Below are 26,130 nucleotides of genomic sequence, written 5' to 3' on the forward strand. Positions count from 1 at the left end.
TAAATGCAGACAAACCTTGGCTAGACATTTAAAAGCTTGTTTAACTTGTCAGTTGCTACCACAGAATTAGGGATTAACTTGTTAATATATAATATTGTAATTAAATAAGTGTCTATGGTATGACATAGTTTTTTAAATAGCGAACTAAGACATTGCACAGGAGTCTGCAATAATTTATGGCTGACATCTGGGAAGGGTATTTAAGTATTAAATGATACCTTCTGTTCATTCAATTTATCAGTACTTTGGTCTCTCATGTGACTTTTTTTCTAACTTGTCTGTTAATTGTTTGCAGATTAATATCAAAAAACTTTTTTTAAGCTCATATGTCTTTAGCTCTTGGCATTATGATGTTTCAATGAAGAGAAATCTTGTAACTCTCCTCCTCTTATTCTTTTTGTTAAGTAATGTTTGTAAAACATAATAGATTTATATGTATTTAAACACCAGTGATACTGGGGGCTGACACATTACAGTGAACTGTGTACAAAAATGAGGCTCTCCTGCCCTCCACTGGCTCTGTTGAAAACAGCTTTTACACATACATTACATCATGGTTTCAGATGATTTCCACTAATAGGAAATATTAGGTCATGATGACTGGCACCAATCAAAGACTAAGAGAGACCCTCTGTTGTTTTACTGAAACCGAATGAGGTGGCAATGATGCCGTGAATTATTCATGTAGTGAGCTGTGATACAAGAAAGATGTGGCTTTAGACCATGTGTGAAACATTTATTATTAGCTGAGTTAAATGGGTAAGTTCCAGTAGTGTGCACACAGCCTGTAGCCAGCTACAGCAAAATCCAGGAGTGTAGGCTATTGACCATAGGCCTAAGTGTTGTTTGGCTAACATTAATATTGATAGGATAAATAGCTTGTGTCTTAATACTGACCTTGAATTTTGGCATGATTTCAAAAGCCTGGTTTCATTTATATACCGCTGCAGAACAAATGCATTACATGTAGTTTCTGTGCAGAGCATTTGGCAAATTTTAGGGGAGTATTTGTTATTCCCCTTTTTTTTTTTTTTTTTGGAGAGAGCTACTTGCAGTGACTGACTACAGCACCGGCCTACAGTAAAGCAATGACAACCTGAACAGCCTACCACAGACTGGACAGTAACAGTTTTCCCAGTCTGATCTGGTAAAGCTGCGACAGGCTGGAGGACGCATGAAGAAAAACAACTACATTAAAAATACTTGGCGAAGGGTATTTAAGGAATTTAAGCCCTGACCCTTTTTCGTCAGGAACGAGCGCCGTTACGTCGGAAGAGCAGCACGAGCCGGTATCGCAGCGAGTTTATCAGACAGAAACCCCAATATTAATCTGCTCGATATAGATAATAATAACGCGAGAGTTTGCAAGTTGCCTCAAGACTGTAGTTGCAACTGTCAAAGGTGGAGTGGATACGCGCATGACCCAACACACATTACTGTAATACTGTACACGGCCGCCGAGATAATATCCGTATAAAAAACCGAAATAATCCCGAGGTAAGGAACCGAGGAGTGTACCAAAACCGACCGAGATTTTGTGTTTCTGCTCATTTTCCTTCGCTTCGTTTTCTTTTACTCTAACCAACTGTTTCGCAGCCGTCGAAATTACTGCACTAAACATATTTTTGTGCCTCCCTTTAGCTCCAGCCAGCGCAAGGATTTTTTTTTTTTTTTTTTTTTTACTCCTCCTTCGTAATAAAGTCGCCATTTTGCTTCACTGCCTATATAAACCATCCCGTATTCTAATATTTTTCCTCAAGGAGTCGGGGACCTACCTATCTTTCCTGGCTATTTCTAATATTTCTGGAGTGTTTAACGAGAAGACAGAGGTTGAAGAAGTGCCTCGTGGTATACATATTAATGCAGGAAAGGAGGGGGGCAATGCAATTGGAAACTGGGAATAAGGTGAAAGTATCCTGGATTTCTTTTCACGTACAGACGACATTGTAATTTCTCTTCTCCTGCCCTGCTCTTTTTTTTTTTCTTCCACCTCGTCGTCGTCGTCGTCTGCAGAGTGGGGGGACAGGACGACGGTGACGACTGTCCGCTTCCTTTCTGGCCCCCCAACCCCAGTCTGACCGGTCCTTGACGCACAGCAGGTGTGATTGCCATGTAACATAACATTGGTGGAAAAAACGCCCACTTCGGTGCCTGTCTCCTGACCCCCTCCTCCCTCACGTGGGTGACCCGGGGCCACCCGGCTCCTAGTGCTGGGTGACAGCCAGGTGACAGTTCAGGTAGGTGTGGCCGATCAGGAGGAAGAAAGTGGAGCACTCAATTTCTCAACCACCCAGATAGGAGAACTCTGTAACCTTGTTGTAGTTGACACACACACACACAGCATGGCAGCGTGCCACGTGCGGAGCTAAAATACTTATTTTCAGGTTGGTTTGTCAGCAGATTGTGTGAGGAGATGTGAGTAGGTGTCACCAGGTTTTGTTGTGTCTAGCGAAATGTATGGTAATGTAGCTGCTGTAGGGGGCTGTCGTTTATTTGTAGAATTAATCTTTTATGAAAACACCAGCCGCAATGTTTTGTTTTGTTTTGTTTTTTAGCCTGACTTATGGTGCTCAAATGCAAACCTAAAAGAAAAAGAGTCATCCTAAAAGAATATTATAGGAATGCCCACTGAACCTCACTAGTAAATATAACAAGCATGCTGTTTCTTTAAAGGGAATTAATGTAAGCTGATGTTTTTTTTTGAACAGTGATAATTCAGCAGACCAGCCTACTGTGTCTTTCTTACAACATCTGTAAATTTGAAGTAGTGTAGCTCCTTCTCTTCACGCTTTGACACATCATACAGGAAAAGGAAGGAAGGTGTCTAGTGTTTGTGTGTGCAGTGTTTCTGCAACTTGCACAGTGCACCGAGCTCACGTGCCCTTTAAAGTCAAACTTATTAATAACCTATAGTAAACTGTGTGCATATTATCACTGTGACGGATCATCACATCACTCAGTGTACAGTGAAAAGCATGGCGTGTAAACAGACACTGAGTGGCCCCCACTGAGTTACCCTTTGTGTGCTGTTGTAATTCATTAGGACGGTGATATCAATGCGTGTTAAGAGAAAGCATGTTGGATCGTCATCAGTCCCACTTAGCATAATTAGCGATTGTCAGCCTTCATCCATTAGATTGTCCCATGCTGGCGAGGAATGGGGGTTCAGCACCGAGAGCCCATAAGTGACATATAGGCTTAAGAGGGATGATGATGGTGATGAAGTTTATAATGGATTGGTGGACTATGCTGTGTAATTTATCTAGAAGTCAACAAATGAGGATTAGCACTTATTTAAAGGAAAAAAAAAAAACTTTGCGGCTGACCGTTTGACCTGATCAAGAGATGCATCACTGATTTTCATAATAAAGACAGAAAGCAGGGCAGCTCAGGAAAGAAGCTTTGTATCCCCCCACCTCTCTTTGACTCACCTTTTGTCTAATGGGCAGAGCATGGAGTTAGCGTGTAAGTGAGAGTATTGATTTTGAAATGAAACATGGAAGGTCACACCCTCATTACCACTGCAGATGATGTGTGTGCCTCCACTCAGATAACCTTCAGTCCAATAGCACCGATGGCCGACATGAAGAAAGTGCATTGTAGAACAAGGAGACAGCATCATCAGAGGCTATTGATGCAGTGGACATTGCTAATAATGTTTTGACAGGCAATGGAACAGGATTAATGAGGGCAGAAAGCAGCCCAATATTGTGTCTAGCTATCTGTCTCTCCTGTGTGTTTGTAACCCCTCAACTACCATTGCAGGCATGGAGAGCCCAAGTGGCCCTAGGCTTGGGAAGCTGTCCTCATCGGGGCTGCCAAGGGGCCGGACCCCCAAGCATGGACATCCCCAGGACCCATTCAGAACCACACCAGGCCCCGAAAACAACAAACATAGTGAGTGACGAGCTGCTGCACTTTGTTGAATGAAAATAGTGTGTGACTTTAGATCTATGCGCTGTTTCTTGGGAATGTGGGAACTGGGAGAGCTTTTGTTTGTGTGACCCAGGTTTGTTCGTGGACTGATTCCAGGTTGAAGTCCACGTGGTGATGCAGTGTAAAGAATAGCAATTGTCTGCATACAACATGACATACTTACATATAGTATGTGACATTTACAATTGTATTTTTGCACATTTCCTCTATATTCCATTGATTTTCCATCAGCTGGAGTTTTGTAATTCTACACTTGCTGTTCAGAGCTCGAGTGTTATTTCTCGAGGATTTGGTCAACATACCATACATAAAACTGTCCCTGCTGCTTTTTTGAATGGGTTATATTTTACTAAGAATCAATGGTTCCCCAGCCTCAATGTAATTCTACCCCTCTCACCACAGAAGGGACTGGAAACTACAACATTTTTCCTCAGACTGCCTTACAGTGAGAAAACCAAACAAACAAGTATTGCCAAGCACTGACATGAGTGAAACCCCAAGCCATCTGGATGGAGATGGAAGATTTTGGACAGAGAGAGCCGGACTAGGGAATTATGTTTCAATCCAATAACCAGCAGATCATCATGACTTTGTTAATAGAGTCAGGCAGACTTGGAAAACTGGGGCTGCTCTAATATGACCCAGTTGTTTTGGTTGCTACAAAATAGCCTCTCAGTCCCAGAGACACGAGCACCAATACCAGAGTAGGTGCTTCAATTTGTGTTCTTTCTGTGTTAACATTCAGCCCTGTGGGCTGGATTTGCATGTGGGTGCGTGCACATGTGTGAACGTGGACAATAATGCAAAGCTTATTTTTCGTGTTCATGTCCATGATTATCTGCCTCATTTTATCATAGTTAGCAGTACAGCACAGTCTCATAGTATGTTCTACGACTTCTCATTGTATAGAAGCTGTCGGCTGATGTGTTGTTATTGCTCTTAAAGAATTTATTATAGCAGAAAGCTGTGTATTTGAATGACAGTTTTTTCTCTGCAGCCACAGTCTTATGTTTTATAGACTTTTTACACTTTATTACTCAATAAACAAGGGTTGTTTATAAATCAATCAGTGTAAAGGTGGTGGTGGGCACTGCTCCTATTGTTTTGAGACTGAAGGCTAGAACTGAGAGAAACACACTTGGCTTAAGTTCGTTTTTGAGTAAGGCCGATGATTATGAGTGTGACTGTGTATGTGTGTGTGTTTAAGTAGTGCTATCACAGGTGATCGGTTGGCCACGGTTTTTAAGGGGCTTTTTCTGGTAACTTGACTCTACTGTTTCTGCATGTTCATTTCATTTTCTCTTTCTACAGTTGATCTGCTTTGACTCTCATTAAAGTACAGCTTCTCAAAAATACTGGTATAGTAATTATATCAGTGTTTTTGATACTGCAGGTCTGTGCTAAGGAGTCTGTTTTTGTTAAGTCTGTTTTAAGGACAGCTCCAAGCACAATTTGATTGCACAAGATAAGAATCTACATTCCACTATGTTGTAGTTGAAGAATTGTCTTGTTTGGCTGGAAAGTTGCTCTTATCTGGAACATTACCAGGGGTTTCCCTAGCCTTTAGAGAGGCTTAGTTGGTAACATTGCCAGTGGAGTTTTATGTGATTATGGTTTGAAGATTCTCTAAGAACATCCAGCAGCCTTAAGGGGGAAACACAGGGCTACTGGAACACATGCAGAACCTAATGTAACAGTAGGAATAAATTTAGACACAAAGCAGAACATAAGAAATGCTCAAGAAATTGTACATTTTCCTTTCAAAAAGGCACTTGATTGCAGTGGAATTTGTATTCCTGAACCACCACACCGTAACCGGTATGGGTTATGATTTCCTCAGATGTAGTCAAGGCTAAAGCAAGAAGGTATTCAGTGACTGCGACTGGTCTTTCTGTAGTTCCTCCAGCAATTATACCAGCTCCGTCTGCATCAAAATACTTTACATTTTCATACAACCAGCTGTCTTTTCAAATATGGCCCCCTTAGCATATTACTCATCAGTGACTGCCTTGAGCTTTCAATAGCTAATGATGAGGAGAAATGCTACAGTGCTAATCATAATGAGCCTGGCGCTAGCTTGTCTTAGTCCCAGGGGGGGCTGTGGGCTACGGTTTGGGGAAACAAAGGCATCAATATCTAAGGCTCCCTGTGGAGGTTTTTCAATGCTCAGTCTATGCCCATTGTACATAGTGTGCTCTTCAAATAACCAGGTACCAAATTATCTGCCCTCTTCCTACGTGTCACTGTTTATTTTTCATTCCACGTCCATAGGAAGTTTGGTCTGTTATGCCTTGTTGTATTATCAGCTCTCATGCTGATTGATAACCTTTCTTGGTGGAAACTTTGCATAATGTAGCTATGAAGAAATCCTGTCTGGCTGGACTGTTATTCTACTAGTGGTTTCCTTAAATCCCTCTATGCTTCTATACATGGAAACAAAGACTGAAAATTGGGTTTGTGTGCTTTCGTAGAGTGTTGTGGTTGAACTGTCACCTTGCCACACCAGACAGCTCACAGGAAACGATGTGGTCCTTGAGGGTGACATGCTCTCTCTTTGTTTCTTTCTTTCTTGCACTCAGCCATTTTTCATGTTAACATCTTATTAGAACCCTACTTTTGTCATTTTTTTTTTCTCTCCACCAATACTCTGAGCTGTTAAACAACCTACAGCAAAAGTATTTGGATAGAACTAATGCTGTTCTGCCAAGTGCTGTAGGCAAGCCCTGAAATTAGGCCTGTTACTGCAAACATTGCTTTTTCTCTCTATCTATTGCTTTCTCACAGTTTCTCTCACTTGTGTGTTGTTGAGTTCTCCACACATAACCGCTGTTCCTTTCCATTTTATCGTCCCTCAAACGCTTCAACTCTCTCTTGTCTCACTTATTAGTATTATCAGCGGTAGTGAATCACTGGGCCTTACTACTTAATTCCATCCCCACAACCCCCGCTGACCTACTCTACCCTTTACACCCACTACCCATCTTTAATCTTCTGACGCCTCATATTTCTTATATTTTGTAGTTCTCGCCTGCTGATGCTTTTGGTCGCCCAAATTGGTGAAATACCAAAAGATAAAATCGATAAAGAGCTATAGATCGGGGAATGTTTGTTTTGGGATGAAATTGAATTCTGGTGCTTTTCTCGGCCTGATGCTGCATCTCGTTTTGAGGAGAGTCCTTTGTCATCTTTGTCACACCTTTATTTGGCAGGCTTGAGGATGGCAGATAAGAAGAAGTAGAGTAGGGAGAGGAGAGAGATTGAGTTGGTGAGTCACTGTCCATAAGGAGGACACTGCAAACAGTCTGGAGCAGGCATTGTCTGTCTGGCTCGCATATACAGTGCTGTATGCACTGTTACATAAACACATGCCTTTTTCCATGGGTACCTGTAGATGCACTGTGTGTACAGTATACCACAACATGCCTCATTGCGGCAGTTGTAAACTTCACCATCATCTGTGTATATTTTTCTTTTTTTTAAAATTTCGCTCCTGTCAGTCTTACATTAAAAAGTATTTTATTTGCTTTGTTGTCAGTTCACCCGTCAGCTCCATCCCCCAGGAATTCACCAGCCACATATGTGGCCAGTCATCCGAAGCTGTTGTGATTGGATGTCACTAAACACGCTATTGGCCGTGGGCCAAATGGGCATCAGGCAATAGATTAGGTTTCCAATAATATGAAGCATGCAGCTGATGTGGAAGGCTGTAAAAATCAATGCAGGTCTGAAGAGGCTGTCAAGGTACTGTGAGTCACCAGATTATGTAGCAGGAATCTCAAGCCCAAGCTCTTTTCTTTGATTTGGCTGCTTTAAGTGTGGTTTAGTGGTGCCAGTAAACTGATAGTCTAACACAGGTCTGTGTGGTGAGCCCTGGTCTTACACAAAGTGATTCCCAATACGGAAGTTAAGACCACTGAGGCAAGTGAGAATTGCATTTGCTTAGGACACTCACTCATCTTTGACTATGCTCTAATTACCATTTATGTAGTAAGAAGCCCTCACAATTGGTCTATTTATTACTACGCCATAGAGTGGTACAAACCTAGAAATAAATAGAAATAGGAATAAACTGTGTAGAAATTTCTTGAATTCATAACTTTGGTTCCCCCAATGGTAAATGCACTGTCACAATCTGTCCTGGTCCTCGTGGTGGCTTCAAATGAAGAAATAGATAAATAAAATTGGTGGCTTCAAATGAAGAAATAGATAAATAACATTGGTGGCATCACACACAGCGTACCTGTCTGTTGTCCCTTATGTCTATCCCTAAAAGTTTTAGGCATGCACAATTCGTGATCTTTCTCACAGAACCACTATAAATCATAGAAAATGCAGAGATGTTGCAAACAGCGCACATTTTCTTCTTTCCAGTGATCCCAGCAGAATATGGTTTTCATTGGCTTTTTTCGGTTTTTGCTCACCCCCTAAAATAAACTCCTGTAGCACCTGCAGAGTGATAAACATTTCCTCCTCAGGTGTTTAATTTTACTAAATATCAGAGGAAGTTTAATGGTGTAGGATGTAATATTTTGTACTTTACAAGTTTTATACAAAAAAATAGAATAAATATGATAAGAAAGTAGCTGAAACATGTTTGTATGTGTGCGTCAACACGTGTGTGTGTATATAAGAGATTATCTTAGATACAGAGTTACAGAGAAAGACGGAAAGAGGGAGGGCAGAAAGAGAGCTAGAGAGAAAGGAAAAAACAAAGACCGAGACTGAGAGCCGCACTCACTGAGAAAGTCTGGTTTTCATTCAGTTAGTCAGTGTCTGGGTAGCAAGACTGCTCTGGTGCTGCTCCACCTCTCTTCTTCTTCTTACTCACTGTCTGGAATCAGGCCTGACTGGGAGGGAATTATGGGGACGTGTTCAAAGAGAGGTGCGTATATGATGGGAAGGTTTGTACCCTGTGTGTGTGTGTGTGCATGTGTAAGAGAAGGGAGGAAATGAGAGTTCAGGATGAAAAACAACATGTAGGAAAATAGGAAATAGTAGGAGGTGTGTGTGTGTGTGAGTATGAGTGTACGCTGGTGTGCCACTAAACAGAAAATGTGTGACGGGGGTAAAGTTGTGAAGAAGTAAAAGTAAAAATGCACAGGCTAAACCTTAAAGCAAAAGAGTAGAAAAAGACATGGTCTGGCGGTTGCTAGCTCTGTAAACCAGGTAGCTTACACATACAGGACATAGACTCTGTCAGCGTGTTTATTCTGCACTGTGTTCAGGTGTATCAGTTTCTCATCTATTGTCTGTTGAGATTGAGGAAGTAGTGATACTATGTCGTCTTTGCATAGAGTTGTGTCAGTGGTGAGTGGTGTTTGTATTTGTGTGTGCTGTCTTTCTAAACTACAGTATGTCTAAGCCCTACTGTGCAGACACAGACAAAGGCTCCTGTGTGAGTGTTTGTCGAAGAAAACAAATGACTGTTCTGTGTGTGCGCCTGTGCGTGTGTGTTTGTGGGTAATGTGTGCACCCTTGCACTCAGGGGGAGCAGTTGCAGGCGTAGCTAGGAGAACTCAGAGGTTATTTGAGATCATTAGGTAGCTGCCAGCACTCCTGGGCCCTGACTCTTCTTCTCTCTCTCTTCTCTCTCTTCTCTTCTCTTCTCTCCTCTTCTCTTCTCTTCTCTTCTCTTCTCTCTTCTTCTTTTCTCTCCTCTCCTCCCCTAACCCTCTGCCAGGGTTAACCAGTGTGGAGCAACAGTTGCAGACAGCTGGGACGGAGTCATACTCTGACATTAGTTGAACAGCTGTTTTATCCCCATGGCCTGTGCCTGAGAACCGGGGTGTAGATTTGACACAATGGGCCTGCTTTGTTTCATACCAAGACAATGGCTGTGATTGCTGGAACGTCTGAGAGCCAGAGTGTGCTATCCATATTCAAGCAAGCAAAACAAAGTAAGAGATACTGAACACTCTTTATTGTGTTTGCAAATCACCCCAGGAAAAACAAGTGTGCTGTTGTGTACTTCATTTTACAGTAAGTTTGCACCCGCACCTGTGCTGCCTTGGCTTGTGTGTGTACATGCCTATTTGCATTGTAGCCTACTGTATGAGGGCCTAATTGTTCTGCTTGCTGGAAAGAGGCCTCTGATAGTGGTAACTAAGACAAGTGGATCTTATTCCCATAGCAACAAGAACATATCTTTCCCAAGAGCAGAATTCATTAATTATGCCTTTCTTCTACAAGACCTTTATTTTCTAAGACAGGAATTAGAATGCATGCTCAATTTCCTCCTCAGCACAAGAACTGCAGCGCCGACTGCATCACCTCTCCAGCTGCTACCCAGACAGCTAATAGAGAAATGTTGTGTCGCCTGGAGAATATTAATACACTCATATCCATGCACACAAATCACACTCACACACACCAGTAATGGTTTTGTGTACTTGTTTGTGTGTATCAGTGTGTGCTTTGATGCGTGTGTTTACACCTTGTGTCATGAACTATTCCGAAACACAGCCAGCAACGGCGTTACTTCTCATTCAATCTTATTCAGCCTTGCCTTATTTTTTTTTCTACATTATTATTGTGAGTCTGAAGTAAAAGATTACATATAATCCGTGAGCCTGCGTTTGTGTCCGTGCCTGTGTGTCAGAAACATAAATAAGACAAATGAGAGAAAAAGGGAAAGTTGATACTGTGTAATAAGATACAGAGGGAAATAAGAACAGGAGGTCGTGGTGGGTTGGTCCTGTAGTGTTTCTTGTACACGTTAACATCACAGACACAGCGAGATGTTTTTTGTGTCGAGGCCTGTTCATTTGCCAACATGAGCTGTTTTTGTATGAGCAGCAGTGGCAGGAAGTCACTTCATTTATTTGATGAGAAATCCTCCAACCATTTTTATAATCCTGGTAGGCACACAGAGTGCTCTGATCCACTTTGGGACCCGCCACAAATGGGCTGCACTAGGCATGTGCGCATCCTGTCGCTGCTTGTCAGTGAGTTTGCAGGAGAAGAAAGCAGTTGGTAGACACAATGTCATGTTTCTTAGCATGGGGAAGTGAAACAGATTCAAAAGAGAGTCTGTGCAAGACCACTGCTGCATTACACTTCACAACAAGGGACTATCATCTCTACTTCAGGTAGTTTCCCTTTGACATTTCTTAGATCTGATATGACTGAATAGCATCTGTGTCTCTTGCTTGCCTCCTTTCTGCTGCCGCTCTCCGATCCTGCCAGATCAATGCAGGGGAGTTGAGAGTGCATGTAAAGATATATCATTCTGAAGAGCAGAGTACAGCCTCGGCTCCTACCTGCTGCACTGTCATTCAGTATTCTGCTTGGTCAGAAAAAGAAGTCATACGCCTCTGCAATTCTCTCATCTCTCCCTCAGCATCCTGTGCTCTCCTCTCCTCCCTTTTGTCACCCCCCTCCTCTTCTCCACATGCATACGCTCATCCTCAGCTCTCTCCATCTTCCCTCCCTCTCTCAGGCAGCAGTATATTGAGGAAATAGAGTGCAGAGCTGATAGTGCAGAGGTTTAATTGTAGCAGAGAAGGGAGCAGTAATGAGCCAGTGTACTGCCTGTCCTCTGATGTTCACATGGACAAAGATCAGGAAGGGTGTGAGGACAGAAAAGGGAAGGAAAGTGAGAGAGCTGGACATGGGATGAGAAAAAAGGAAAGCAGCAGTATGAGAGATGAAAGGAGGGAGTAATAGAGAGCAGAGATAGAGCTGAGCCAGTCGGTCTGCTGTGTGCTGTGTCAGAGGTTCACTCAGGCACTAGCGATTTATAGCTGATCTGTTTAGCTCAACAGAAGGCCTTTACCCACACTGCCCTCTCTCTCTCACACTCACACGCTCCATGCACTTTCTCCTCCTCTCTCTCTGACAGTCACACCTAACATCTTAACTTTTCTCACTATACAAACCCACCACCATGGCTGTATGGATTTGTTTTTGTCTTGTGTGTTAAAGTTTGGAGGCTTGGAGAGGTATTTTACTGCTTTTGGGTATTCGTGCATTTGTCTTTGAGATTCTAACGATACACCTCGTCATTAATATTTCTGTTCTACGAATATGAAGCTCTGGCAGTGCTCTTTGCTAACTCAGAAATGGTTCTCTCTCTCATTGTGCCAGGTCCGGTGTGTGATGAGCCAGCAGAGGGGAAGAGGAAAGGTCGTCCTAAAGCAGAAGTGCAGGAACTGAGAAGCATCCCTGTGAGTGTCTCTCTTTGAACTGAGTGGGTGTTTGAAGTGGGCATCATTTTTCTTGCACAGAGTAGGCTGCTCCCCATGAATATGCATGATATACAGCACAGTATAGCGATAACCCTTGCATGTATTCAACTCTTTCTTCCTCACCCCTGAGCAGGCCCATATGATAGTACAATGGAAGGAAGAGTTTAAGCGCCGCTCCAGGGTTAAATGCCCGTGTTCAGGCTGCTGGTTAGAGTTTCCCAGCATCTATGGCGTCAAGTACCACTATCAACGCTGCCAGGGGGTGAGTCACTAACCTCTGCTCTTTCCTGCTATGCGGCTATTTCTACCTCATGCTTCAGAGTAGATTTTAACGGTGAATCACGGTAAAGCACTGAAGAAAACCCTCACAATAAGGACAATAATAGTCAGTGATAAATGAGTAGGGAAATTAGTTTAAACTTCTGGAGAATGCATATCATTCACTCTCCAAATATTTAGCAATTATTGACTATATGTGAGCAATTACATGGATTGTTTAAAGGACCAGTGACGAGCCAACTCAAGGCTTCCAGTAACAGCTACCAACTGTCATTTAATTTTGCATAGGGAGGAAGCTCACTGTAAATCCCCTCTCCTCATGTCTGTGTTTGTATCAGGCAACCGTAGCTGAGAAGCTGAGTCATGGCTGTCCCTACTGTGAGGCAGTGTTTGCCACAAAGGTGCGCCTGCAGAAGCACAAGCTGTGGAACCACCCCGACAGGGTTACTGTGGAGCCCAAGGATGAGCAGCCTAAACTTCAAAAGAGTCCTGTCAAGTCCAACACCAAGAAAAGGTGACCGGGATTTAGAGCTCATATGACCCACATAATGGTGTTAGTAATGTCATAATGCTGACTACCCAAAACTGTCCTTCCTCGTTCTTTGAATTCAGGCCCATGGAGAACAGTCCCCCCTCTCCGGTGTTCTTCAAAGTGAAAAAGACCCACGAGGTGTCCACGCCCTCTCAAAACGGTGAGCTGGCCCACCAGAAGAGTGAGAGGAAACAGCACAGCCACAGCCAGCCTTCACCTCAGATTCACCAGTCCCAGCCAGTCCTTCCTCTGTCCCAGCAGTCGCAGTCCCAAAGCACGTCGTCTGATGCGGGGGGCAGCGAAAGCGAGGGGGGAAGTCTTCCCCCTTCTTTCCCTGACGAAGACCCGGAGCGAATGAGGCACAGTAAGATTACAGCATTTCTTTTGTAATGGACTGTCATTACACTTACACTGTATGTGTTTGACTGTTCCCTGCTTTGTTTTTCTCTTGGTCAGGACGGAAGCAGAAAACGCCTAAGAAATTCACTGGAGAGCAGCCTTCTATATCTGGGACGTTTGGATTGAAAGGTAGCGAGCAACATTTCTCTCACTTCACCCTTTTGTTGATAGAAAACCATCAAATGCTTTCTTATGAAAACTTGCCCACAATAATCATACAACTCTGTGTTGTAATCTCATGTGGGTGTAATATTAATAAGTAAATAAAAGAATTGAAGAAGAGACTGTGCTGTGCTGTGCTGTACTGGCTGATTCATCATCGATTGCTGACAGTACAGCAAGCCTCAGGAACCCTGTGATTATTTACTGAATAATGGAAACCTTGGGAGGACAAATGTTCCACTGCTGGCGGATAGGGATGGAGATTGTGGGTTTGGGCCTTGTGCGAAAGATCTATACGACATCATGTGACTAGCCATGTGAGTAAATGTGAGCGCTCTCTATTACTACGGATCAATGGTACTGGTCTTTTAACAGTACTAATGTGGCAACTGTAGAGGCGTTTCATGTGGTGAAATGAATCAGTGACTCAGACCCCAAGCACACATCACATGCACACTGCATTTCAAGTCTCTCTTTCTTGTTCTGTCTCATTCATATGTTGAAAATGTCCAGTGACTCATATAGTATGCACAGTGTGGTAAACTACTTATCAGCACTTATCAAATAAATCATCCACAGTTTGCAGGGCTCACTGCTCTCTCTTGTTCTCTCTCTTGTCTGCTTGTCACTATTCTGGTGCAACTCATAAACAACCTTCTTTTCTTTTCATTTTCAAATCTGCTCCCACTGAGTTCTTTTCCCTTTTTATATTCAGCGTCAGTTTTCCCTTTTTAGTATTTCTCTTGTTCAGCATTGTCCTCCATCTGTCCGTCTCTGCTTGTATGTCTCACTTTACCTTGAATACTCTCAGTGGGCGTATTAATTACTATCATGACTGTGTGTACGTGTGTGTGTACGTGTGTGTGTGTGTGTGTGTGTGTGTGTGTGTGTGTGTGTGTGTGTGTGTGTGTGTGTGTGTGTGTGTGTGTTGCAGGTATGACTAAGGTGGAGGAGAAGCTGAAAGCAGGCCGTGCGAAGAGACCAGAGGGAAGTGGGTTCAGTGAGGAGCCTCAGCGAAGACCGGCTCCAAGTCAGTCCTCCAAGAAAGACCCAGCCACAACAAGCTCTGGTGAACACTTGTCAGCTTTTTAAGTGAATGAGTTTGTTCATAGAAATATAGGCCTCTTCTGTTTATCATTCAAAAGTGTTGCCAGTAATGTGCATGTTTTTTTTCTTTCTTTCTTACTTTATATAAAATATCACAAAATAGTTAGAAATATCCCTCACAATTTCCCAGAGCACAGAGAAAAGCAAAACTAGCATTAGAGACAGATTGGAACAAATCTCTTAAATTATTAATGGATCTTCAAAACTGTTGTTAGTATAGATTAACAACCTAGACATTACTGTATTTTCTTTCAAGCAACTACTCAATTAATCGGCTAACCGTCACAGCATTATTGATTGTGATATCTGTCCAAAGATAAATTTAACACGACTGTAAATCATATACATTTACATTTAGCTTTAAATCTGCTCACTGACTGTTTCAATCTTTGGTCCTAAAGAAATAATTTGGTCAATAACCAAAATGTATTTAGGTTTGTTGCCCCACCCTAAGTTCAGATGGGTTCAAACTGAAATGTAATACATGTTATACCTGATAAACACACTGATTAAATTTATGGTTCAAATAGCCTAACTGCTGCAGACAGACCTGATCGGCTTGTTTTTATACTGTAGGTAATGTAAGAAATTTGCTGAGCTTATGTAAAAAAATATGAATAAATAATTTGTTTCATGATTAATCAATTTGTTAAGTAGATGACTAATAAGAGTTATAATATACAATACTGTGACCTTGTTGTGATTACAAAATAAGCCTGTTCTAGATGATCAAGAGCCACTGTTTATTCTTGGCGTTCTGAAATCAAATGTTCAGGGATTATTTTACATAAGTGACTCACTCAGTAGATAATATCACTTGCTAATACAAGCATAAAACTGAAAGACAAGGAAACAGCAATACCTAGTACACAAAAGGAAATGTCATTCCCATAAGGACATAATACCAGTAATACTTGATTGGCTAACTCACCGTCACATCTTCATGTTTCTAAGGTGCTGTTCCTGACATCCAGTGGCAGCGAGCAATCTCAGAGCGAGGTGAAGTGGTGTGTCCCACCTGCTCCATCGTCACCAGGAAAACAATCCATGGCCTCAAGAAACACATGGAGATTTGTCAGAAGGTCAGTGGGCGATACAGTTGTCCATCACACTGGAGCGGGGTGGGTGTGCTGTCACAACTTCTGGAATAGCTTGCTGTGAAACCGAAAGACCTACAAGACTAGTTAATATAATTGCAGAACAGTTAATTTGTTTCTAGAGGAGCCTGCCTGCCTGCCTGCTGAAAATTTGAATACGAAACGAATGTCCTCAATATTATATCATCTGGACAGAAGATTTAAACCGGTTCTGTTCATGTTGAAGTCAGGATTCTGTGTAACATGAGACTCCATGCACGTGATGTGCTTATCTGCACGGTGATCTACAGGAGCTCAACTGACAGCACAATGCCTCAAAAACCAGTTTACATATTGACAAAACTTTTCCATGCCATACTTATTAAACTTTTTTTTTCTGTCTGAGAATGAAATAAAGCTCTCTCAACCCAGAGCTGTAATCTCCACATTGGATTATAACTTTGACTGCAACGTTATTAGATACCTCTCCCTGAGGACCCCATTGTACAGAGTCTGGGGAGCCTTTACAGTAAAGATATTGATTGGAAGGCTGTAGAAATAACATCAGGCAGTATCTCAGTACGGTAATCTCGACCATGTAATATTCTTAACTCATCTGCTCTGATATGAAAGCTAATATCAGTTGAAATAGATCAAGGGGAAAGGCAACATACACTTCTGCGGTTTGTTTGCATTGCTCTCAATTGTGGTCAATAATAGTAATAAATGAGGTAGGGGAAGAAGCATGGAAAAAGTTAATACAACTACATTATATTGAGCCTCCCCTGAGGAAAATCCAGCTCGAGTGGTGCAGTAGCCTCCAGGCCCTCAGAAAGAAGTGTTCCTACAGCCATTTTAATGGCTCTGAGACCCAGTGGCCTGTGTGTCATTAAAGTGACAGCCTGCCATTAAGCAATGACAGAATCACCACATTAGCACTGGGTCACTCACCATCAAAACACCTCCGTTTCCAAATCAATACTGAGGCGATGAGAGAAGTCTACGAAAAGGAACACTGTGTGTTAAATTGGCTTTTTCTGGTTCCCAAAGTTGCTTTATATGTCCTTTTTGTCCTTTATTTTGACGAGAGTTGTGCACTAATAACAAAATCCAATAGGTTATAGATGAAATGTTGCTATATTGATAGATTCAGTAAAGACGAACGCCAGCAATAGTTGGCTACTTGTTGGTTTCCTTTCATAGAAATGTTATTTGATCCTCTGTTTGCCCTTCAACCCCTACAGCTCCAGGATGCCCTGAAGTGCCAGCAGTGCCACAAACAGTTCAGGTCCAAGGCCGGTCTCAACTACCACACCATGGCTGAACACAGCACCAAGGTACACCCACAGATCTTGCATTTAATCTGCACTTCACAAGCCATCACTCAGTAGTCAGTATCCAGATGGGGATGCTTTGGGTGTTCAGAGAGCAAATGTTTCACCACTGCCACACTGACCCTCTGAACAGAGTAGTAAGTTATTAGACACCACACCAAAGCACTACACCTATTCAGGGGTTGGACAGACTTACACTCCTAACTCTATGTATGGAAATCCACCATATGCTAATGCTAGTGTCAGCTTTCACTGGGCTCATTTCGGGGTGTCCTGCATGTAGCTGGCTTCCCATATAGATAGCCTCCATCGTCAAAAACCAATTTCGTTCCCGTGAACTATCCTTCATTGTATCTGTTGCATATTCATTGTCAGCTGCTGTGCCCCTCTCTAAAAAATTTGATCTTGGGGTTTGTAAACGATGATACATTTGAACTGGTGATTGGTATTCTTATCCTTGAAGTGCTCACATTTCTTTCTGCAGCTGTCTTAACTCTGACAGCAGAGAGCTTCATTAAGATATTATCATGACACTCCTGCATTAGAGCAATGGTACTGCTATGAAGTTTGCTGAATAATTCAACACTGCCTATTTCAAAAAGTAGCATGAAAGATTAATGAATGTATGTGCAGCAAACCTTGTGACATGCTGCATGTGTGTTTGTGTTTTTGTGTGAGCACATTATATATTGTGTATTCTGTGCTGTGTGTTCACATGCATGTATGTGATAGGGGGTTTGGGTGTGTAATGTTTGCCTGCTCAATACTAATGATAGATGAGTGTGCCATCTGTGTCGGCCAAGCTTAACTGTTTGATACCGCTATTTGTCTTCAGTCTGGACCTGTTGTGCCCTGACCTTATTAGCACCATTCCAGTCCAGTAGAGAAAAAGACAGCACTATCTGTGTGTTAAATCCACAGGAAACTCCTGAACTTTTCAACAAGTTTTCAGATTAGATAATTAAAACTTTTGAGACTGGCTGAAAGACATCGTTGTGTTAACGTGTTGGCACCTGTGATTATGCTATCATTACCTCTCAATAAAACTTTAAACTGTAGTACAATCAAACTCAAAAGACCAGAAAGAAATAGCACATTACTCAGAATCACAGAATTGTCAGACATACCCTGAGCCCCCTAAGCATTTAGTTTTTTACATTTATATATTATTATGCCTGTGTATCTAACAGTTAACAGTATAAGTCATGTTATTTTTCGTAGTCTGTGTTAGATATTGTTGGTTCGTTTGTGGTCATGTTGGCACTTAAAGGCCGGTCATCTGGAGGACATTTTACATGCGGCCCCTGTACAGAGTATATATTGTCAACATTGATTCAAATATTCATTTATTCAAGAAGACAGTTGTTTTGTGTCTTTGAGTGGACAAAATGTTTTGGGTATAGAGGCTCTTGGTAGGTGTTTGTCCCCATGGCACACAACAAGTCCTGGCAGGCTTGGTAATTTAAGGACAGATTTCCAGAGGTGTTGTTTCTGAAAATACTCTGTCATATTTTTATGAGTTCATTTATGGGAATGGCAAAAATACTTTTCTGATTAATTTGACTTTTTTTCCTACTGTTTTTGTTAGGAGTTTAATCTGTGTGTATGTTGCTGGTTTTATTACCACTTGTGTTCAGTAATTTCTCTGAGAAGCAGTTTGCGCTTCAGTCTGGTATGCAGCGGGGTCCAACAGTCTGAGATCACTTTCCCACTTACGGCTCTGTGAAGTTTGACTTGATTTTTATATGATTTGATTTGGCGTATGCACCAACCCTGGGTCCAGTGTGCTGTTAGTGCAGTCACATGACCTAACCCCAGTCCACTGTGGGAAAACGCAGCATGCTGACAGAAGGACAGGGGTCACCCACTGAGTTTGACCTTGATGTCGGTGTTATGACTGTGATACTGCCGCCTATTCTCTCACTCTCCTGCTCACTCCCTTACTCACTCGGTCTATGATGAAGGCATTAAGAATACATGCCGATGTTGTTCCATTGTTTCTTCCCCTGCCAGTTTAAATCAGATGCTGAGCTCCTGTCTCTTCTCTTGCCTGCAGGCTTGAGCGTGTTTTACTTGAATTAGTGAAGTAGTCTGGTGGTATCTCATCACATCCTTACCTTCACAGAAAGCTGCGGTTCCATCTCAGTCATCTCACTTATTTCTCTGTGCGTTAACACATGAGAAAACACATGAAGTTCGCTCCACTGGGATTCCTAAGTCCAGACTCTCTCCAGTCTCCTGCACTTCTCTTCTTTCTTCTCCCTGGCAGCCCTGCCATCTGTTGTTCTGGTCTTTGCTGGGGTTTGGCACCAGCCAACACTCGAGTGAAAACATGAGTTTGACAGTTGTCATAAACATGCCTTGAGTAACAGCCTCACCATGAAACCATTTAATGATCCTGGCACAGTGTGAACACCCAAGATGGAAAACACATTTTCATCACGATTTTTTTAAACTTAGGAGCGAGGGCGGAGGTATTGTGGTGGGACACATTTATGCAACGTTGTGTTTGTTCCCCCTCAGCCCTCGGGGAGCGAAGGCCAGACGGGCGACGAGCATGAGGAGAGAGAACGGCTTCGCCGAGTTCTCAAACAGATGGGACGAATCAAGTGTCCTAGTGAGGTATGCACTCCTCCTTTCTTACTGTCCCTTTCTCTTTTTCTTTCCTTCAGTCTTTACTACTGCTTTCCTGTGTCCTTCATTTCCATTTGTCCAACTTTTCTGTCTTTCATGTCACATTTTCCTCTCTCCTCAAATGCCAGTTTCGATTTTGTTTCTCCCTTTTCCTCAGGCTCCTCTTTTTGTGTCTGCCTCCTTTTACCTCTCTCCCTCCTTTTTCCTTTATTCCTTGTTCTTGACATGTTGCCCAAAACCACATCAACACTCTGCTTCCCATTACTCACACTAGAGTGCAAAAGGCAGAGAGAGGAAGAGAAAGAGCTGCGAAAAATAGACTCTCGACAGTGACATGTCTTCACACAGAAAAAAATGAACAGTTTTCTCCTGTTTTCTCTGTCCTTTTAAGAGGAACCACAAAATATTAACCCAATGCAGTGATATTGTTCCATTAAACCTACACTTTGCTTCACTTACCCCCTTTCCCTACTTAATGTTTGTTTTAATTCTGTCCCATTTCTGTCATTGGCCTCATATAATTACATAAACATTATGTGTGCAAACACACACACACACACACATACACACACACACACACACACACACACACACGTACAGGGCTGCTCAGCCCACTTTTCCAGTCTGATGGGCTACCAGTATCACCAGAAGCGTTGTGGAGGAGAGTTTTCTGACGATGAGAAGCCTGTGTTTCTGTGCCAGCACTGTGGAAAAACCTACCGCTCCAAGGCTGGCAGAGACTACCATGTGCGTACCGAACACTCCCCGCCCATCACGACCACCATGACAGCCACCACTAACAACAACAACAACAACAACAAGGACAATGTAACTGACACCAACAACAACACCGGCAAAGAGAGGGTAAGAAAACAGTAAGCATAAGGAAACGGCAGTAAATATAGGACACAGATGTTTTCCACTGTGTATAAGCCTGTTTTACTATAGTAGCCAAAGTTTCTCCACATTTTCCACTCAAAGAAGTGTCCCACTGCTCCTCCAGGTGGTCTCCATCAGGAATGAGGAATCTCCATCAGGAGGCAAGAAGGAGCAAAGCCAGCCTGAGAAGATGGACTGGCAGGAGAAAGCACCATCCGGCCAGCCTAAGGAGAAGGAAAGGGAAGCCAGAGAGAAAGACAGGGAAAAAGAAAAGGAGAGGGTGCGAGACAGTGAAAAAGCAGCACAGAATGAGAGCCAGGGGGAGGACTTTGAACGGACCCCCAGTGGCAGAGTGAGGCGCCGGTCAGCTCAGGTGGCAGTGTTCCACCTTCAGGAGATAGCAGAAGATGAGCTGGCCAAAGACTGGGGCACCAAGCGCCGCATCAAGGATGACCTGGTGCCTGACAGCAAGAGGGTGAGGACAGAAAGTGGATGCATTATGCACACATGAGCTGCATTCCTAGCAGACATGGAGACCTGAAAAGAATAGACAGAAACAGATGCATACTGAGCTCACACACAGGCACAGGCACTGACATACATTAGCACTGTGTACTGCAAGAAGACATCTCCGTCAAAAATACCATCAACACACACTCTCACATACAGAAGAAAAAAAAAAGGATTACACACTGACATGCATCAAAGCTAACCTTTCCATGAAAAGGCTCCACAAAAACACCAGGTGCAGGTGGTAAAAGGTGAAACCAGCAGATGAACATGTCTCCCAGGCTCTTCTTTTTCTACACACACAGTAAATGGTGAAACCACCAGGAATAATGATATAGATGTTCTCTTTTGTATAGTTAAATTACACCCGCCCTGGCCTCCCCAATTTCAGCCCAGAACTACTAGAATCCTGGAAGAACCAAGTCAAGGAGAAGGGCTTCATCTGTTGCACCAATGAAGTAAGAGCATTAACTGTCTTAATGTGTCGACATATACAGAAAATTAGTTCCCATATTTGAATTAAACCATTGAATCAGAGATTTGTCTTGATATTGCTCATGTGCTTTATAACATTAAAATTACTCATAACACAGGAATATGGATTGGGTGAGTTTGTTCACTCACTGCTTATTTATTTTATTTTTTTCGCAGAACTGTGAAGCTGTCTATTCCAGTGTGTCAGGGCTGAAAGCCCATCTCGCCAACTGCAGCCAGGTACAAACACCCACCTGCAGCAAAGAGACCAGTCTGCTTATATTTGTCTCTGTAGACGCTAAAGAAAAATAAGATTACGTTCCCACAGAAAATAAGTATGATGAAATTTGGAGGTAAAAACGAAAATAAAATCCTATAATAAACAGAAAAGGACACGTAGAACATGTGTAGAACATGTGTAGCCAGTAACAGTTATCTAGAGGAGTCATAAAGGACATTATAGACTTTGCTAACATGATTTGAAAACAAAATACTGTTGGAAAATAGCTGCTGATGTGAAAAAATGTGTTGATTTCTTCAACACAGGATTGCAGTGCAACACTAAAAGGTGTGAGAAAAATATTGTCTACACTGATGCATATATTAATTTCCAACTTCTGGTGTTGATTGATACCAAGTATTGAGTGTGTTAGAGGCCACGTGCTGCAGTGTTAATGATAACGACAACAGATTCACCACACGAGAATAACAATAGTACAATAGTATATATATATATATATATATATATATATACACATTTGTACTATCCTATACACATTTATACTATATATATATACACGTGTGTGGGTTTGTGTTTCAGGGTGGTGGAGAACTGGGGAAGTACACCTGTCTGATCTGTCAGAAAGAGTTCAGTTCAGAGAGCGGTGTCAAATACCACATCAGCAAGACACATTCACAGGTGGGTTAGTCTCAGTCTAAATTTTACAGATAGCCTTAAAACAAACTTCTGTGTTATTTAGTATCACTCTACTGACAGAATTTTCACTTCTGTTAATATACCCTGCCGAGTCACAGGAGATTGTGTATTTATCTTGTGATAACAAGGTGTTAACTTGTGGGGAGACAAGATGCCAATGTTGTGCAAACAAGTTATTAACTCCTTGGACCGAATTTCTACAGGTCTTGTTGGAATACTAATCTCTTTTTCCACTCAAATACAGTAGGTTTGACATAATAACTTGTTTGTTCAATATACTGATTTTTGCTCCCACAAAATAACAACTTTCCCCAACAATACAAAAGCATATTTACAAGTCTTCTGGGGAACTTGGGAACGGTATTGGTGTGCACTACTAATTACAGTTACGAAGGTTATATACACTATCAGTCAAAACTTTAAGAACACACACTTTTTTTTCCATTTTTTACTGAAATTTAAGCAACTCAAAAAAAAAAGTTTAGGTCAACAAAAACTGAAAAATTGTACAAAGGCCGTGTTGGAACAGACTGTGGCACTACACCCTCTGACGCATTATTAGAGCAGTACTGTACTGCAGGAAGTAGAACTGTAGATTGTTATCAGAATGGTGAGAAAAGGGCAACTAACAAAGGAAGACAGACTGGTTAGTCAGGGGTAATTCCTACAGCAACATAAAGACCCAAAGCTTAGAAGAAAAGAACTAGATGGTATGGAAGACCAGCACAGTCTCCAGACTTAAACCACATGGAGCTGGTTTGAGATTAACTGGACAGAAGTGTGACACATTTGTGGGAAGCTCGGCAACACCGTTAAGATGAACTTTCCAAGTGATGTTTCATTTTCATTATAGAAAAAAACGGCACTAGTGTGTTCGGCTTCTGAGTGAGTCAAAAATTAAGATGAAATCTAGGATTTAAGATTCCATGATTCCTTATGTTTATCTTTATTATGTATCTGTCTGTGTCTGTGTATGTTTTAAAAATGTTCTTTCTTCAGAGCTTGAGGTAACTACTAAGAGTGTGTTTTATCGCCTTAGAACTGGTTTCGTGCAGCAGCTAGCCAAGTGGTCTCCAGTAGCAAGAGTAAAACACCGGAGAACAACGGGATCAAAGCTGAGGTGAGAAACGGTGCCACCACTGGTAAGAAGAGGGGCCGCAAACCCAAAGAGCGCCCCCCTGTGGTTGCGCCTCTTCAAACAAAAACTGAAGCACCTGCCACTACTCAAAATTCAATCCCTGCCGTGACTCCTTCCTTGGGCCCAACACAATCTCCAACCCTGATCCCCGACCCAACAGACAGTGCTAATTCAGGCCAAAACAGACAGCCCACCCCCTCCTCTGCCAGACGAAGCAAACCCAAGAGGCTGTCATTGTCAGAGTAGCTCTGCTTTTGTCGACCCAGGAGCCAGAGAGGATGCTTACTGTAAATGTTATGCCAGGAAGCTAAAAGACCTTTCTAACTCCACAAGGACTTGGCACTGAGAAGAAAGTTAAATCAGCCATTATGAAGTAAAACACAATCTTGAATTTGAAATCCCAGAATTAATGTGTCTATTGTTATGAACAATACTCATGTAACAGTAGTGTTTTATTTCTCCATTCCACTTTTGTCTCCTTTTTAAGGCACACATTTCAGTTTCTGTACTCACAGCAAGGGTGTCAGTACTAATCGAAGATAAAATCCTGACTTCCATGTGGATAGCATTTTTTTCTAAACAGAGGTAGTATTCCAAACAAATGGAGAGCAGCTCTCTCTACGAGATTCATGTTGTGTTTGAGAGATTTTAAAAAGGATATTCTATTAGCATGGTGAAGTCATTTAATGATAGCTAGTGTTTTCACATTTTTTCACAGATATACTGTACTGTGTACATAAACAATATCTATATCTATATATCTATATACTCAAAGCAATGATGCCATCTGTCATTTTCAAGCCTGACACGTCCAATTGGATCATGAGCAATCAGAATTTTTGCAGTGTGTGCTGTAGTGCAATGTCGTTTTGAACTTGATTTTTTTTTTCTTTCTGGTTTATTATATTTTACTTTTCATGTTTCAAGTAAGCAAATGTCATATAAGCTAAAATGTTGGTCAGTTGTTTATCATGTTCCTCTCTGTGTTTCCTACATCTATGTGGGTGTCACATCAGTGACATTTCTTTTTATTATTTTATTTTATCTGCATCACATGACTATGAAAGGTATCTGCTTTGACAACCATAATTACGTGTCAAAAGGTTATTTCCATGGTTCTTTTACACTGAAATTAGTAAGCAGGATACCACCAAAACTGATTGTTTGACATTTCCATTTGTAAGGTATAAGTTAGTTACAATAATACTTAATATGGCACTGTTAAATTGATTTTAAACAAACAAAAAAAAACACTTGAAGTATTCTGTCTAAAATAGGACTGGCAAAGCTAAATGTTGGACAGACGGATGAATTTTGTGTGAAGCTTGTTGCACCATTGCGGCACAATCAAATGATGTGACACCATTTTAAAGAAGGCCATATTTTGGCTTCTGCTTTAGCTTGAAGCGAAGAACTGAAGAGAGAATAAAAATACTATCTTTTATAGAAAGGTTGAGGAAAAAAATCTTTTATTAAACAGAAAAATTGCAAATGAAGATTCACATATAATAATGTATATGAATTAATTCCTGGACGCTCAAAGTTATTGCCTTGCACTTTAACCCTTAACCCTTCTCGCTCCCCTCTTGTATTTTTGCACTCCAGGAGTATTCAACTTAGCCTAACGGCTGTCAGGCACAGGAGCGGGAATATTTTACTCTGATGAAAAATTAACTACAGAAAAACTAAATTTGTCTTTACATGGGTAATGAGCAGCGTTGTTAACTATTTCTATATAGTATCCATAATCCAACATGACTGTATAATTATGACTCACCACGCAAAGCCATAACTGGTCTTGTTGAATTAAGGCTGCTATACCAGTTAAAGCTAGTTTAGCTTCAGATTTAAATCCAATATTATTAAATTACTTTTCAATTCTAAAATGTGTGCAATCAGAGAATATTTTCACTTAAACACGTTTAAAGTAGATACTTGAATCCACAGTTATATTAACAATTTGTGCAAATGAAAACTCATAAATATTTGATTTATATTTGCAGTCTATGTCCATAAAAATATTGACTTGCTTACTTAAAAAAAGACAGATGATAAATCTATTTTATATTCTCTTGTGTGTATTATGTAGGTAGCAGTCTGATAGCTTTGGGTAAAGTTGTGATGTGAGGATATTCTGGTGAGATAATAAGGGTGCTTTACTTGCCACTCTACCTTAAGGACCTGATACAACTCAGTTAAGTCCATCAGTCCATCCTGCCATTTTCTCCTCACTGGCAAGTCCTCCAAAATTTGCACCAACAAATGTCAATGTCATCATTTAAATCAAGCACTGATGTCAGCTGAACATTTTCATGAAACATCAAATATGAATTTTATCTGTGTGCCCCAGCTGGTGTCATCCCTACGCCGCGACCTTTTGTATTGTTAAGCAAAGATTTGAGCAGAATTCCTCCATCATTAATCAACTGACGGAGTTTATTCAAGTAGGGATGAATATGCATGTGTCTGTCTCTGTTAGTGGGATGGACCTTTATCTTCTATCCAGGTTCAACTGACCGAGAGGATAAGTAAGACAAGCACTGATTG

At 41.6% G+C, this 26,130-nt stretch overlaps 1 protein-coding gene across 5 annotated transcripts; it reads left to right on the forward strand.

The window, feature by feature from the left end:
* Positions 1-1,405: 1,405 nt before the first annotated feature.
* On the forward strand, positions 1,406-24,908 carry znf512b (zinc finger protein 512B). 5 transcript variants are annotated; one of them, XM_041060017.1, is made up of 18 exons: positions 1,406-1,497; positions 2,014-2,237; positions 3,766-3,897; positions 12,022-12,101; positions 12,256-12,384; positions 12,740-12,915; positions 13,014-13,297; positions 13,390-13,461; positions 14,429-14,563; positions 15,556-15,683; positions 16,922-17,014; positions 19,535-19,633; positions 20,246-20,509; positions 20,649-20,999; positions 21,391-21,492; positions 21,686-21,748; positions 22,329-22,427; positions 23,485-24,908. In XM_041060017.1, the coding sequence occupies exons 3-18, from the start codon at positions 3,768-3,770 to the stop codon at positions 23,827-23,829; spliced, it is 2,550 nt and encodes an 849-aa protein (XP_040915951.1). In that variant the 5' UTR covers positions 1,406-1,497; positions 2,014-2,237; positions 3,766-3,767; the 3' UTR covers positions 23,830-24,908. The 5 variants fall into 5 exon arrangements, with proteins under 5 accessions (XP_040915951.1, XP_040915943.1, XP_040915961.1 ...); XM_041060009.1 differs by having other exon boundaries at positions 1,458-2,237; XM_041060027.1 differs by having other exon boundaries at positions 1,458-2,237; positions 20,348-20,509.
* Positions 24,909-26,130: the final 1,222 nt, after the last annotated feature.

This window comes from Toxotes jaculatrix, chromosome 2 (assembly GCF_017976425.1).
Source record: "Toxotes jaculatrix isolate fToxJac2 chromosome 2, fToxJac2.pri, whole genome shotgun sequence".
Taxonomy (NCBI): Eukaryota; Metazoa; Chordata; class Actinopteri; family Toxotidae; genus Toxotes; species Toxotes jaculatrix.

What these genes read in the sequence shown, in the direction of transcription:
- znf512b (XM_041060017.1), top strand. Translation starts at nt 3,768, where the DNA reads ATGGAGAGCCCAAGTGGCCCTAGGCTTGGGAAGCTGTCCTCATCGGGG. An exon ending in ACAACACCGGCAAAGAGAGG is followed by an intron (nt 20,510 to 20,648) that starts GTAAGAAAACAG and finishes CTGCTCCTCCAG; the next exon opens with GTGGTCTCCATCAGGAATGA. An exon ending in ATCTCGCCAACTGCAGCCAG is followed by an intron (nt 21,749 to 22,328) that starts GTACAAACACCC and finishes TTTGTGTTTCAG; the next exon opens with GGTGGTGGAGAACTGGGGAA.